This window comes from Ambystoma mexicanum, chromosome 13 (assembly GCF_040938575.1).
Source record: "Ambystoma mexicanum isolate Mex_15411 chromosome 13, UKY_AmexF1_1, whole genome shotgun sequence".
NCBI lineage: Eukaryota > Metazoa > Chordata > Amphibia > Caudata > Ambystomatidae > Ambystoma > Ambystoma mexicanum.
Window position 1 is genome coordinate 133,646,736 of NC_090938.1, and position 16,962 is coordinate 133,663,697.

Here is a 16,962-nt window from a genome sequence, read left to right on the forward strand (position 1 = left end):
GCCCTCTGTCAATACCATTGCTCATTTTCCCTCAACAGGACCACTTCTTAACCCCTTCGCCATTGCTTAATTTCTCTCAAAGCACCCCTCCTTCTCTATAGAAGCAGATGGTCTTTCTTTCAGCACTGCTTCTCAATTCCCTATCTCTATTGCTCAGTTTAGAATCAGGGTGTAAAATGACCCCTGCTTTTCTTTTCAACAGCACCTCACCTTCAATAGCAATAACACCTTCACTCACAATAGCTTCCCTCTTGCTCTCTCCAAGAACAGCTCTGCTTTCTTTACCATCCTCGCCAATCATGCTTTCTCTCCACCATATCTCCTATTCCGATCATCGCTGTTCTTTCCCTGCTTCTCTGTACTGCTCCCTACCATACCTTTATCCATACTACTCCCTCCACCCCTCTGTCATGAGCACTGTGCCATTCTTGACTCTTCACTGAAGATCAATGGCACATTCTTACTCTTCCCTCAATTACAGCACTGCTCCTTACCTCTTCACTCAATGCTTTAATCTTATCTCTGCATCACTTCATCCCTCTCTTCCCTGTACACATGTAGCTTTTCCCTTTGCCTCAGGAACCTGCACTTCTTTCAGCCTTCTCAGCACTGCTCCGTCCCTCTCTCCATCCTCAGCACCACTCCGTCTCTCTCTCCTCCAGATTGTGAAACGTCCTGGCATCAACGAGGAGACCCCAATGATCGGAGACAAGGTTTATGTCCATTACAAAGGGAAGCTGTCCAGTGGCAAGAAGTTTGATTCCAGCCGTGCTAGAAATGAGCAATTTGTCTTTAGTCTCGGCAAAGGTAGGATGCTATTTACCTTGCTTGGCATTGGGTGACTAAATGCGCACAGCTTAAAAGGTTCTTGTATAGCCAGCAGACTTGGGTAAAAGGCTTGGCCGATTCCTTGCTTCCTTACTCTTTAGTATCAATTCCTTTCTGTTCTCACTTTGAGGTTTGGGCTGTCAATGTAGAAATGTATTTAACTTATTCTAAATATTTATCTTGAGAAAATCCCAGAGGATATGTATATTGGTGGTCATTTCTGATTGCGTGAGGTTACCCAGATTCCCACATGTTAACTGAAATACGTTATCAGAGGTTACGTTGAGCACACTCAAGGAAGCCGAATAAGGTGTGTAATTAAAGATGTTATTTAGAAAATGGGCTAGATCATCTATGATGGAACACTATTCTCATCATTTAGTAGCACACAAGTCAACGTCATCACCTAACACAACCCTGCTCTTAATGAAGAAAAACTGGATCTGTATTGACATTTATATAAATATATAGATCAGTGTTGCAAAGGGGGGGCATATCATAGTCAATACATCTCATTTAAGTTACTACACACTATATTTAATATTTAGTCATACTACTGAGTCCAGAGTTGTATGTATAATGTTGCAGTTGAGCAAACTGGAACCTAGAACACATATTGAATCTCAGGTTGGGGGAAAGACTAGGAGTATAAATGCTAGGCCAACGGTATTGGGCCATGTTGATTTTTGACCCTCAAAAGAACTTACAAAAATCTCCATGGAAAATATACTTTTAAAAATGATTTATGAGTGACTTTGCAGGATGTCTAAGGATATCTGAAGAGAACAGCTTGGCAGTGAAATAGCATTTTAGTTCCAGAGTTATGCTCTTTTATGCAACAACGACTGAAAAGAATTGCAATATTAAAATCCAAAGAGTCTGCTTTGGTCTACTTCCTATATAACTGCATATTGCTGTATCCTACCGTTGTAACCCAAACAACTTGAAGATAGAAAACTCAGGAAAAACCTATCCACGCATCCCATTACTGTAGAAGCCTTAAAGCTCTTAAATAAGTCCCCTTATCAGCCTTTTATTGCATGCAATACCCAATGCGTGTTTGGTTCACAACGAACCAACCAAAAAGACATTGCCATGGTTTGCAAACTAAAGCTGCTTTATCTGCAAAACTAAACTGGTTTAAAACCATCGTTGTCTTTGATCTAACCTTTTCTGCGTTTGCATTAACCGTTTCTGCGCTTTTGTGACATGTGTATATACATCTTACATTTTGTGGGGACCTGCATGAGTGTGGCCATGAAGTCCTGTAGACCTGTGATCAAAAACCTTTTGACCAGAAGGCTCAGGGCTATTGGGTCAGGGTAAACATTCAAAAGGTTGATGTCTGCACAGTTAACAACCTACGACATGGACTTTTTTCAGCTTCCAAGATGTGCATGCTTTACTGCAAAGACGCAACCTCAAAAACATGATTATTTTATCTTTTTTTCAAGAATAGGGTGCTTTAAAGATGGCCCATAGGAAATGGATCTTTAGACTATGACCTATTTTAGCCATCCCCAGTTATTTCTTAATAATATTTCTCTAGAGTAGGTTGGATCCAAGTTCTCCCTGTGCTTAAGTTTCATAGATACTCCAGTATATTTTTCTGTGTCCAAGGTCCTTAGTGTTGATTGGCTTCCTTGTGCAATGTCTAGGCTCCCAAGTACAGTGCAGGGTATCGGCTTCAAGGAATGCTGGTGCTGCATTCAGTTCTTATCAGGCTGTTTTTGGACTGCTGGGTCCACATTATCCCTTGCCCTTATTTTCACTTGCAGTGCGGACTTCAAAATATTATCTTCAGTTGTGGTCAAAATCTTCGGTTCTGTTGGCACCTGGACTCACCAGATGCTACGCTGGCGCTGCATGTGTATGGTGTTGAGATATGCAACAGCTTCTCGAGACACCACTCTGCTCGCTGGTGAGTACAACTGAGACGCAGGAGACGCTAAGAGTGGATGCTGATCCCAGATGGAAAAAACAGTGAGGAAGAACCTCTGAACCTTTGAATATTGGGGTAGAATCTGTCAAACATTTTTTTGTGTGTTTCATATTTCTTTTATTTTTTTTGTAGTTGCTATAGCATTTGCGCTGCCATATGATATATAGTTTTCTTTTGTTTGATAAAACATCATATTCCAGAAGAATGCAAGCACCACCAATCCATCAGTTTGTACAATGCATACATCAGTATCGTCCCATCCCCTCTCCTTTGAGCAATTTGTCGGCACCTCCCCAAAATGTCAACACCCCACATTGCATTGCACGGCAGGTCTCCTCACGCATGCCCTGTATAATGTCGTCATGCTTCGGCCACCTTCCCTCCATGACAGAATAGACTGGTTGATTGCATGTACTTGGGGCGTGCTAGGAAATTCCACACTGCACCCAAAATGCCATTATCCCTGTATAGCTGCCCCTATTGCTTGACTTCACATCTCTTTGCTGTGTCGCCTCCCACGACTGGCGTTTTGTTGAGCGTATAGCATTTTCCCATACCAGTACCTGTGGCATACACATATGCTTCTGTCCTTCTATTTTCGTACTCCTGTTCCACACCTTATATATTGCCTGCACATGCCGGAGCACACACTTAATGTGCTTGCTGCACATCAATGGGACATTCAGAAGATGTTGAGGTTTACACCACTATTAGCCTTGTCACTTTATCCTGACCTTTTTCCGCAAATTACAGCACTACATACAGCTGCAGTGCTGCCACATAATAAAGCCTGAAGTCAGGAGCCCCATCCCTTCTTCCTGGTATGATAGCCTCAGCGCCCGAACCCTATTCCACTCTACTTATTGCCCCAGAATAGACACGCCATTAGCTGATCCAGCCACCTAAAATCTCCTTCCTTTATTACCATGGATGCCCCGGAATATATAGAAGTCCCAGAAGCACTATCATTTTGAATACCAACACCCTGCACATCAGTGTTAAAGGAAATTCCAACTTGTGCTCCACTGACAATCAGATCCTTTGCAAGGATCGCATAACCTTGGCTTTGTACACCTCTTCTATGTTTGCACTAGCCACAATGCTTCAATAACGAAAAAGTGCTTGTGTAACTGGAATGCTTAGGCCTACTAGCGGTGCTGTGTTTGTCTCTGGCATCACTTCAAGGCATGATTTTGCGCAATTCATGTGCAATCCGAAGACTATCCTGTACTTCTCAATTTTCTCCAGCACTCGTGGATAATTGCCTGCAGGGCCTTCGACCTATAATAATATTTTGTCCGCATATAGCGAGATTACGTGGGTTGGCACTGCTTTGAGATACCCTGTGTCCTTGAATTTTATCCTCACTAAACAAGCCAGTGGCTCCATCACTATGGCAAATAATAGCGGAGAATGAGGACAGCCCTGTCTAGTGCTTCTGCCTACTGTCTATCCCCCTGAGATAGTTTGGTTCATTTTGAGGCTGGCATATGGCTTGTTATATAGCAGTTCCACCCAGCTGATGAACCCCTCCCCTATGCCAAACCTCTTTAGTATCTCTACCATGAAGCACCAATCTACACAGTCAAAAGCCTTGTGTGCATCCTTGCTGGACACCCCCCCAGCCCCCACCCCTCTTCATCATACCTTTCATCATTGGGAGCATTCTTCTGATATTTAACATGGTATTCCGCTGTGGAACAAACCCTGCCTGATCCTCATGCACTATTCTGTATATCATTTTAGTCAATTTATGATTAGAACTATGTAAATCACACATGTGATCAGTTGAGGACCATGTTATAAGTAAGGTCTATTGGACTTTGTTTTTGTTTTTCCAATAATAGGACACTCATATACTTATCCCACAAACAGTTCATTGAAATACTGTTGCCCTTTCATGCATTTTGCACTTTATGGAATTTAAGTAACACCTTAATGCAATTTTGCACAGAGACCTTTGATCTGAATTAGTATTATCTGTTGTGGTTTTAATCTGTATTAATAGCAATACATTGTTTAATGATATTATGTTGTATGTGTGTATGTATCTGAGAGATTTGTAGAAGCAACGTTGTCAAATGATATGTTGTTTTCTTTAAAACAGTGTGCCACTGGATTTATTATCCAATATAAACTTATTATACAGACTAAGGTGTCCCCTTTTCATACATATGAGAGCAGCGTATCCTACTCTGTTTTTGGTACATTACAATATGAGCTTGAGCACGCCCAGGCTCACTCAGTTCAGCCCCTTGCCTCTCTAGTAAAATCACTACATTCGCCATAATAATTCAGCTTTTCCTTTACGGAGGACCCCAGTGGCACCTCAACCGGGTCGAAAACACAGTAGATTGCCTTCGGAGGCTGTACCCCCCAGGAGGACTTTCCCCGTTGTAACCCATAACCTCAACACATTACTCGGCTTACCATACCAAATAGTCAACCCTTATCACCTGTAGATTTGTTGGCCGAAATGCCTTTGACTTATCAGTGCTCCATGCCCATTTCACACCCAGCTTGCCATGCAAACACACATCACTTTACTTCAATTTAGTTTCAACATAGTACATGGCAGTCTTGGCATCTTCATAAAATTGCCATTTTCCCTCTATCTCGATTCAGGGCTTTGCAGGTGTCAATAGGCATATGGGATCTTCCATGCTCTCAGAAGTTTCTGGACTGCGTCAAATTATTTCCTCCTCTTCTGCGTCTCATCTCCATAGTCTGGGTAAATGCTGCTTTTGAACATGACTTCACCATGTGCTCGCACCAGTGACAGTATCTTTACTTTGTCCTGATACCGAAGCTGCCTCATTAGTGATCGCCATCACCAACCAATGTGGACAACAGGACCTCGGGAACCGTCTGTCATCCCTAGCACCCTGACATTATTCCTCCCTGAACTGTCCTCCCTCTCATTGATATTGATTGCCTGGTGCTTTAGCTCTTCTCTGTGTTGCCAGTTCCTCTCTGTGCATGTGACTTCTGACCTCAGTATCGGACACCCGCTTTTCCGCCTTTCTCATCCTGTCACTCAGTTTGCTTACATCCTGCCTCATTTGCGCCATGGTTATGGAGTGCGTGTCTAGCTTGTCTGTAACAATTTTGTTGCCTTCTATTATTAACGCCCTCAACTGTGCGTTCGTAGCTGCAGCAGTCAGCTCGACATCCCTTCCAGCCGCCGGTCCTACAGCTCACTCACCATTTGCTCCTGCTGTTGTGCTACCCTGGAAAAGCTCTGCTCACTGGCCCCTGCGTATTGCTTTATGCCACCAGTTTGCCTTTCCCTTCTTTTTTCGGCATGGATTCTCCAGCACACCAGAGGTTGTGCCTGGCACGGCCCACAGTCTAGATTACCTCTCAGCGCCAGCCTCGACTTAACTCCTCTGTTCAGATCACAGGCCGCTTTCATCCATGCCCATCAGGGTATTATCACTTGCAGGCCACAGAGCTGCTTCCTGCTAGAATGTATCCAAGCCCTTCCTCCACTGTCTGCATGGCTGCACCCTCTATAGCAATGTTCGTGGCCTATCACAGGTCTCCTCAGCCCTCCAAGTCCACCTCCACCACTTCTCCCGCTCACTGTCCTCGGATAGCATGGCACACAGAGTTCTGTGGCATACCTCACAATCTTTTTAGTTCTGTGAGCTGGTGATGATAGCAGGTTTCATTTTGGACGTGGCAGAGCCCCTTAAAGTGAGTTGATGTGGAAGGAGCTTGGTGGGTGAAATGACTGGCTGTGATCCTGGCCTCTTTTCCAGTGTCAGGGTCGCACGCCACCTCCTCACCTCATCAGGCGTCTCAAGGTCATTCACCCACGCTAATCTTTGTCACCCTGCTTCTTCAGCCACCCTCTGCTGCTGTTGTTTCCTTTCCTGGGGCTATGGGGTTCAGCAGCCGCTGCTGCTACCGCAAGCCGACCACTCCTGATGCCGCGCAAACACACACCATCAGCGCCAAGCCGTGCAGCCCGGCCAGCACCTCGACTAAGCCCATAGGCCTCTCTTTCACTGAGCATTTCAGCCGACACTTTTCTGGGCACTTTGCCTCTGCTTCCGCCTGGAACCCGTTCCACCACTCTGTCCGCCATATATCCTCCTCTCCGATGGTCTCCAAAGATTGTTAGTCACGGGTAAAGCTGTTCTGCTGATGGTGATGTGGCAGAGCTACATCAGCAGGCAACTTACTCAGCGGCCATCTTGACTCCTCTGCCAATCTGTAAAACGCCTTTGACTTGAATTCTATCTGATGAGTTGCTTTCAATGTATAAGAGGAAGTAGTAGAGAAACAATGTTCAAACGGCATGCAGGAATAAACAAGCAGCAGGTAGCGGAGCTGCAGCAAAGGTATGGAATGTAATTGAAAAGCAGCAAGCAAGAATAATGAATATATTTGGAGAAGCACAGAAGGCAACTGGAGACAGAAGTAAAATGGGAGCCGAACACTTTGGGGTGAGAAGCGAATAGGAAAGAATACCTGTACTGTTGCGCTACAAAGACTGTGCTTCTCAGTGTCCCATATATCCATGTTGTTCTTTTTTCCCTCATTGGCCCTGATCTACACGACGTGGAATGTCCCCTACCATCTTGTTTGGGGCCTCTGCAGCGATTCGGCTGGAATGAGGACCATCTCCATATACATATTATGGCCGGTGACATCCACTGACCGCATGTCATTGTTGCAAGACCTACCAGAGTCTTCTTCGGTAGGTTATGACATTGTGCTCCCGACAAGAGTTTGTCCCCTCAAAACTCCAAGGCAGAGAATGGAATCTTAGAAGCAAAACAGGAGTGTTCAGATACAATGCAGGTTCCTAGGTCCTGTTGCAGAGTGTATACCCTTTCCAATCAATGAGATACTGAAGTATTCCATCTGTTCGATAGCAGGAATTGCATATCTGTGTAACTTCATAGTCAGAGATGCCACCTTTCATGATCAGAGGAGGGGGAGTATGTTTTCTTCAAGGAAAGTGATGATACAGTTTTAATGGTTGTATAATAATTGACCTTTCACAATTGACCTCGGGAGAATTGATCTAATATAGAAGATCAATTAGGACAACCCCCCGCAACCCTCTACCCAATCCAAAAAAGCCTGCAATCCCCCACCCAAACCCCTTATATTATTTTTAATCCAAAACCATCCCAATACATATATAAAATAACTAAAATAATATAAAGGTCAATTGTGCAGAAGGTCATTTAGGACCACTATAATTAGGTCAATTGTGCAAAAGATCAATTTTAAAAGGTCAATTTGGGTAATACAGTTTTAATACCTAAACAGGAAAGACAGGATGAATCTTCTTCCAAGTGGGTGGCAGCCGTAATTTGTAAGCCATAGGGTTTATTTTATCAAGAATCTGAAAAGGACCAAAATATTTGGGGATAGTTTGGATGTAGTCAGATGTTTAGGCAGGAATTGGGATGAAATTCAAACTTGATCCTCCATTTCGTAATTTGGATGTTAGCTCCACTTAAAATCAGCATATCTCTTAGATGTAGTTTGAGCACAAGATAGGTTACTCAAGGTTTACTTTTACATTTGATGTAGATCTGAGCCATTGGTCAACGGAAGGAACATTGGTTTCCGCTAGAGTAATCATGGGAGAAAACTTTGGATGGAACCCATAGAAGCTGTGAAAAGGGCTGCGCTTGGTCAGTACTATTTCTATTGGAAAACTCTGCAGTAGGAAGTAAGAAAATTCAATCGTCTTGAAACGTTGAAGTGAAATAACAGAGATATTGTTCAAAAGTTTAACTGATTCTTCATGTTCGCCCATTGCACTGAGGGTGGAAACCAGAAGACAATGCCCTATTGATTACTACGGATTGGCGGTCCTCCAGGACTTGGATATGTATTGAAACCTTTGATTAGAAATAAGTATATCGGGGGACGTGGCCATGTGGCAAGGGATGAAGACGTGCCTGCTGCAGGCTCCGATGTACGGTACCATATTAAACCACAATGACACCAAGGAGTCACTTACCCCCGTCGGATATATGCTTGTGATCCCCTGACATACGGTGTGCGGCTAAATGATCGGACAGAGGAGCAGAGTGCCCCCAGGGCATACGCCGCTGAGTAGCTGCAGAGCGATCGGCTCAACCAAAATGGCAGCGGTGCCTACCAAGGGCAACCTGGAGGTGGGTGTATACTGTGGGCTATCAATGCCTGTGAGTTTCAATAAGGTCAGCAGAATGTTTCACACTGTAAGCATATTTAATAACACATGGTCATTTTAAAAATCTTTTTAGATACAACAGAGTATTAAAGAAATAATTAATTGAGTAATCATTACAGTGATTGAAAAAACATTAGTGATTGATAAAACATAGAGATTTGCACCTTTTTTTTTATAATCATTCATGTGCCATTAATAGATGAAATAAATCATTTTTACAATAAGATTCTGCATAGATAAACAACACTATTGTCTCGTTCAAGGAGCATTGGGTACTGAGATTGATCTGTGATGTTCAGTACTGCTCCTCGTGTACATACTACGCGTTTCGGGTATTCATGCCCTTCATCATCTATGAGATCTAGAGGAATCTCTGTGAAAGATAGATAAGTAATACTGTGTAAGGGATATGTGAAATATGTGTGGTTTAACTGGCTAGTAAGGTAAGTAACTAATGGTGACTGACCTGTGTGTCCACGGTCTGTTCCTAGACGGAAAATGTTAGTTCACTGAGTGTTTTCATCAAGTGGAAAGACTTCTTTTCAAGTACAGGGAAAAGTAAGGAGAATGCAGCATTTGTAATGAATGAGTAGGTAGTAGATGGCCAGGCATTGGACCAGTCGCTTGTGGTAAGCACTGGGTCCCACGTCAAGGCCATCAAAGTAAACCTGTTAGCAGAGGTGTGAGCACAGCATTAATGCACTCACCAATGGAGGCGGGTGCGGTTGTTGGAGCCAGTTGATGCTATTTGCTTTGCAACGGTATGCCTCTCTAACGGGGCAGAGGTTTGCAGCAAGACTAATGAAGTGGTTTTGCTGAAAGTATTTCGGATCCGCGTGTCCTATTAGACAAGAAGCGGATTGAGGTAAGTGAAGTTTGGTGAAACTGAAAGGAAACTGTCCGTTACCAGCAGATTAACAAGAGGTTTGGAAACTTACTTGTTGAAGTGTGTCGGTATCTGGCTACGACTGCTTGCGGGAGCGAGATAGCATTTTCACTGTACGATGGCACGGATGGTAGTCAAGGCAACCAGCACACGTGCGTGTGTTGCTTATGAACAATGAGGCTCAGGTAGGCGGGGAAAACGGAGCGCCATCTTTAAATATTAAAGGCTGTGTTGAGATGTAACAGAGCGGGTGCCTTGGTTGGAAAAAATGGACACATATTCAGAATATTATTGAAATATGTAAAAGTGTACAAAATATATTGGCCCTCATTACAACTGAGGTGCTAAGTGCACCAACTTTACCACCATGGTGTAAACTATGTTTACACCATGGTGGATGGCGGATTTACCGCCCCATTACAAGGTGAGTGGGGCGGTAAATCCCCATTTCCCATTTTCCCTTCCCCATTCCCATTTTTGCCCTATAGGGCATAATGGGAGTGGGGAAGGCGCTAATTACGGCACCGTAAATTACGGTGCCGTAATTAGCACCAAGGTGCCTTAGCACCATGGAACTTAACGCCTGCAAAAAGCAGGCGTTAAGGTGGGAATCAGGCGTTAAGGGTTAACGGTGGCGTTAACCCTTAACGCCTGAGTTGTAATGAGGGCCATTGAGTGTTATTAAAAGCAATGGGGCAGCGTATTGCACTAGTGGCAGAATGCCAACCCTAAGTGTGTTTAGCAGTGCAGCAATGTAATGTATATTTGTATTTGTATTTATTATGTTTATATAGCGCTTTACTCCAAAACACTGCACATTTTAACAACAGGATACATATAACATTAACCTTATAACAGTATAACAGTAGAAGCAATTTACAATTAAGATCAGTCCAACAAAACAGTAATTAGAGCAGTTAAACTGAAGGGAAGAGGGAAAGTAGTGAGGTAGAACTGAAAGGGAGAGAGAGGGGTGGGGAAGAGAAAGAGGGGGGAATAGGATGGGGTAAAAAGGTGAGAATGGGGTGGAGGGCAGGGAGATGATCAAGGTGAAATGAAAAAAGGAGGGAGGGGGAGCAAGAAGGGGGAAGGGTTTCATGGTGGGGAATGGAGAAGGAGAGATTTCAGGGATGTGCGGAATGAGGGAAAGGTAGGAATAGAGCGGATAGAGAGAGGTAAGGAGTTCCAATGCAGGTGGGCTAGGAGCTGGAAGGAGTGGAAACGGGAGGAGGCAGAAGGGGATGGAGGTAGTGGTCAGCAGAGCGAAGGGAGCGGGAAGGAGTGTAGAATGAGAGGAGGGAGGAGAGATAAGGGGGAGCAAGACCATGGAGAGAATTAAAACTAAGCAGAGAAAGTAAAATTTAAGTTGGGAGTAAAAGGGAAGCCAACCAATGGAGGAAGGGAAGTATGTAAAGATGTGCCTCAAAGAGGTAGTTTAACAGAAATGTGAATCCTTGTGCAGTAATGTAAATGCAACATCAGGTATGATGGTCAAATGTAGAATCAACTGGGTTAACTGAGTTTAAATATTGTATGGTGTAAATAAAACGACAGGTGAAAGCTGAGGTCCCAGGCCACATTCATCCCTGAGGGGACATAGAATCTAAGCAGTCTATCCAGTATACCTCTCTTTGCAATAACAACTTGGTTAGAGTGCCGCTTCTTCCTGGAAGATGTACATGTTCAAGTATAATGAATTTAATTTGGGCAATTGATTGTCCTGCTTTGGTGAAATGTTGGGCCACAGGAGATCTTTCAGAGGCCAGTCGTATGTTTGATTTATGTTCGGACCAATGTATTTTGGCCTTACTCATTGTCATGCCAACATAATAGAGCCTACAGGGGTATTTGATTCCATAAATTATGTTTTTTTGTATCACAGGTGGAGGTGTGATGAAGTGTAATTTTGTCACCCATATGTGGATGGGTGATAGAGTTACCTTTTGATTAAGTTGTTACAATTGTTGAAGTTGTTGCAAGGTCGAGTCCATTTATGATTTGAGTCTTTCACCCTCTTAGTCTCAAAGTGTGCCTTGACTAGATGGTCTCTTATTGATCTGCCCAAAGCTAAACACCAAACGCTGTGCCAGCCTACCGTGTGGGCCCCACCTGCTTGGTTCTGAGGTCTGGAGGGGTGTGCACCTACCTTCAATCAGCCCAGAACTCCTTTGTTGGCCACTAGCCAAGGTCACGCACCCCAGGCAGCACTGACCAGATCGGATGCAGAGCTGTCCACCCTCTGCGTAGGAGGAGGAGGGAACCGTTATCCACCTGGGGGGGAACGAGGGGTCTCTGGACAGAAGATCTGGCAGTGCTCCCTGCCTGAAGGTGGGTCAGAGGACAGCAGGAGGAGGTGAGATTCTTGCGGTGTCACCGCACAGTGGCTGTTTTATGTGTGTTGTGTTCTGAACAGAGAATGGAGCAGCAGGGAGAGAGGTCAGTGGCAGTAGAGGCAGCCTGGAGGGCCTCGGCTTGAGGTCTATGGGGCACTCTGAAACTTGTGGTTTCTCCTGCTCATGATACTTCCACTCCAGGCCAGCTCGGAGGTGGCTCTTTGGCGTTGCTGGGTACAGTCCCTCCCACGCTCCACTTTGGTATCTGCTTCCTACGACTTCCAGCTCGACTCTTCTTCTTATCTAGAGTGGCCAGCAGCGCCATTGGCTTTCCCTATCTGGAACCTGTCTTATAGGTGGGGGAGCTTATTGAGGCTAATCCGAACACACGCTGTGCTACTTTAGCATGCATCATATCAGGGGCGTGTTGGACATGGCTTTGAACTTCCAAGTCCTCTGCGAGAGCCAAACCTACAGACATTAAAGCTTTGCTCATCATGCATTACAGCAGGGCCAAGCACTTCCTAGCAAAATGGGCGGATGTCCATTTTCCTTCTCCAACAATGGACCCTGTAGACACCCCAAGAGCAAAGCAGGATCTCTTCGGTATGCTCTAGAATCTTAAGCAGGACATCACGCAAGAGATCAAAGCCTCTTGCGAAAAACAATCCAAGTCCATAGTTGAAATGAAAACTTGCATATTGGGGATGGAATCCAGGTTGAAGGATATGGAAGCCATGGTTTGCGAGCAAGCCCACGACCAGGCACGTTGAACTCAAAGAGCACATTGAACTGGTTTGTACCATGCATGAGGACTTTGAGAATTGATCTCGGAGGAACATTATTTGGCTATGTGGAATCCCACACCAAATACAGGATCAGGTGCTGGAAGACTATGTTCGCGACTTGCTCAATCTCTTCTTAGCCTACCTGACAACGAAGGAGCACTTCTTGAATAAGATGCACCGGATCTACTCATCCCACCCAGCAGCGCTGTAACCCCCTGACTGATTATAGTGCATTTTTTTCAGCAGAAAGATTCCATCCTGGCTGTGGTGAGAAAGAAAGAGCCTATTCAGTTCCGAGGAGCAAACTTCACCTTATTCCAAGGCCTCTCTCCTTGAACTCTAGCGAACAGGCAAAAACTTAATATGGTGACGACATGGCCTCAATCGCGTAAGGTGCAATACAGATGGGGATTTCTGTGGCAACTTCTGTTTGAGTACCAGAATCAGCATTATGCAATTTGTTTGGAAGAAAAAGCGACTGAGTTGATGGAGGCTTCCATGGAGGGGTGGCCTGCTGAGGGTGGGAGGGGGCGGATTTGTCTGCCCGTCCGGGACCCATGGATCACGATCCGTCCAGGAGGCCGAAGGGGAGACGGACTGACATGATAATCACAACCAGGAAGAAACCAGAGCCAACACTTAAAGACCTGCATTAAGACCCCTTGTCAAGGGCTGCTTTGCGACATTACACAAACCCGCCTGATGGGGTTAATTTAATTTGAAGGTTCTTCTTCAAGTTTGTGTACTTTATTATCTGATGGGGGGCGGTGTGGGGTTTGCATGGGGCGGTCCGGAGGATTATTGCCTGAGCTTACTGTTTCACAAGATTTCAATATTGTTTTTTTGCATAAGTGTTCTTACTTGTTTTTTCTTTTCTGGGTTTTTTATGTTTAATTTCATAACTGCGCAGATTTGCAGACTTCACTGGTTACGAGTGCAGTCCACTGCTTATTTTAGTAGAGGGGTGGCCATGATTCGATGCCGGCCTGAGGGAATGAATAATGTTGTCTCCTGATATAGCTTTTGAAACCGTGAATGTTCAGGGGCTCATCTCACCTATTAAGCGGAACGCACTACTGCACAGACTGTCTTCTCTCGATGGAGCCATCGTCTTTCTTCAAGAAACCCACCTGCTGACAAAGGATGAATCACTGCTCCATGATAAAATTATCCTAAGATCTATTTCACGAGCAGTGGTCTCAAAAAATGAGGAGTCGCCTTAACGATCCATAAGGGAACCCTCCACAAAGTCTTGAATATGCTGAAAGATGGGGAGGGCAGATATCTGTTACTTAGCGCCCATTTTAATGAATGTAGCTTTACATTGGTCGCGATTTATGCTCCAAATGAGGGATAGAACACCTTTCTTGCCAACTTCTCTAGGGTATTATCAGGCATCGATGAGGGGGAAGTAATACTATGGAGAGATTTCAACTGTGTTGTAGATACAACTATGGACAAATCCCTGGCACCCACGGATGATAATAATAATGACAGAAGGAATTTTCAGGCAATGACTAAACTGCTGCAGGACCATTCTCTTATTGAGACTGTGTGCTTTTTCCGTCCTGGGCAACGGGATTATACTTTCTACTCAGGAGTACGTAAGGTTTTTCAAGACTTGATATGGTTCTTTTGGCAAACACCCATATCCCAGAAGTAAAAGGGATTGACATAAACCCTAAGGCCTTCTTTGATCATGCCCTGGTTAAACGGATCTTAGATCTGGCCGCCACACTACCGCCTACCAGACCTCCCTGGAGAGTGAATGATTTAGTTCTCTGGGACGTAGCAATGACCTTTTCCCTGAACAATTATTTCCAAGGAAATGATATGGGGAAAATAGACTTCCGGACGGTGTGGGATGCTGGGAAAGTGGTGATTAGGAGAGCCATAATAGGGCAAGCCGCTGCTTTTGGGAGAGCCAGAAAGGCCCATCAATCTCTTCTAGAGGGAGAAGTCGAGGACAAGGAAAGGGAGCATACACAGAGGGGCCTGTGGGAACTTCGAGTTGTGCAACAGGCGTTAGAAGCTCACCTAGCGGAGAAAGCGGCCCACTCCATCATGCTTGCAAAACATTAGTATTTTTCCAAGGGTACCAGGGCCAACAAACTCCTGGCTACCAAATTAAGGAAGATATCAACCCGCAACTATATAGGGTCCCTGAAAGATAAAAGGGGGTTTTGGGTAGTTACCGAATCAGAGAAGCTAAAGATTATGGAGGAGTACTTTCACACGGTATCGACTAAGCACCAGAGTGACCTAGCCTGAACCCAAATGTTTACCACCTTAGCAGATCTCCCCAAGTCCTTGGAGAAATGCAAGAGGCCCTGAATCACAGATAAGGAATCAAGAGGTGGTTAAAGCAATCCGTGCACTCCCAATGGGGAAGGCCTGCGAGCCCTGATGGCTTCTCCAATTCATTTTTTAAAAACCTTTGCTCATGCCCTCTTTACCCACTTTAGCAGGTTATTTCTCTTTTTGGAGATGGCAGAGTATCAGAATCCAAGGCAGAATCAGCCACCTCCCTACTCTTGAAAACAGGGAAAGACCCTGAAGATGGTTCGGCCTATCGCCCCATTGCCTTACTAAATACTGATGCCAAAATGTATAGTAATGTGCTGGCCACCAGATTTAGTGGACGCTCTTACGTCTGATTAATAGCGATCAAACTGTGCTTGTTAAAAATAGGGGAGCGCATGATAGTATCAGGAGGATAGTTGACCTTCTCGCCCTGGTTCCCCAAGCTCAAGACAGGCTTTTGATTCTGTAACTGGACGCTCATCGTACATTCAATAGCGTGTCCTGGGACTACCTGGGGCAGCTGTTATCAACACATGGGTTTGGACTAAACTTCTCCAGATATATCATGGCAAACTTCCAGATCCCTGCCATGATAGTGAGAGTGAATGACCAGTGGTCTACCTTGATCAATCTAGAGAAAGGAACTAGACACGGTTGTCCATTGTCACCCCTGGCATTTGCCCCTGTGAAGGAGCTACTGGCTCAGAGGATTTGCCTTCTTCCCTGGATCATAGGGTTCTCGCATGGCGGGATTAACCATAAAGTGGCACTATACGCCGACAACATCTTGTGCCTCCTTGGAGAGGCCCTGACTTCTTTGCCTGAGCTAATGAAGTTACGGGGGGAATTAAGTTCAATCTCTGGGTTTCATATAAATCACAAGTCTGTCGGTCTAAACATAACAGAACCTCCCGATATCATATAGTCCCTGAAATCCCAGTTCCCATTCCATTGGGCTAATCGAGCAATTTGCTATTTGGGCGTGCGTATTACGTTGAAATATGAGTCCCTACTTAAGGCCAATTTCCCTCCGCTGTGGAAAGATGCAAAAGATCTGCTAAAGCGATGGGACTTGCTGGAGGTTTCATGGCTGGTACGGATTTGTGCAACTAAAATTACATTACTTCCAAAGTTGCTCTGTTTTTCAAGTGCTGCCAATCCAAGTCCCTGAATGGGAGCTCCTGGACCTCCAAAAGGCAGTGGGAGAGTTTACCTGGGAGCACAAGCCACCCCGGATCCCGCTTAGGGTCCTCCTTGGGTCCAAAGGTGTAGGAGGTTTCAATGTCCCATCAATACAGAGGTATTTTCGTGCAGCCCCGTTGGCTACTATACTGGATTGGGCATCCGAGGAGAGAGTCCCGAAATGAAAAATAATTGAAAAACCTTGTTCGCCTTTTTGGCTGGCTCACCTTCCCTTCCTTTAATAATGAGGTGAGATGCTCCAACAGGGGCCCTTTGGTGACCACAGCCGTTACCTTAAATCATTGGGATAAGCATGCACTCAGCGAGATGTTTGGTCTGGACTGGGACCTCTCTCTGCTGTTCTCCAGATTTCACGCTTGGGATGTACACTAAGGCTTTCACTAACTGGGAAACACAGTGGACATGGAGACTAGGCGACCTGTTTAAAGATGACACCACGCTCATGTTTATAGAGTCTAAGGAGAGGTTTTCCCTTTTGGAATCCGAATGGT

At 44.9% G+C, this 16,962-nt stretch overlaps 1 protein-coding gene across 2 annotated transcripts in view; it reads left to right on the plus strand.

Annotated features, from left to right (window-relative positions):
- FKBP5 (FKBP prolyl isomerase 5) overlaps positions 1 to 16,962 on the plus strand; it is a 569,315-nt gene that overhangs the window by 191,641 nt on the left and 360,712 nt on the right. Inside the window, exons 1-2 of one of the 2 annotated variants that reach the window (XM_069633444.1) lie at positions 678 to 807; positions 2,607 to 2,749. In XM_069633444.1, the coding sequence (XP_069489545.1) occupies positions 2,677 to 2,749 (73 nt within the window). In that variant the 5' untranslated portion in view covers positions 678 to 807; positions 2,607 to 2,676. Of the gene's footprint in view, positions 1 to 662; positions 808 to 2,606; positions 2,750 to 16,962 lie in introns of those variants that run through there. The other variant, XM_069633443.1, reaches the window with a different exon arrangement.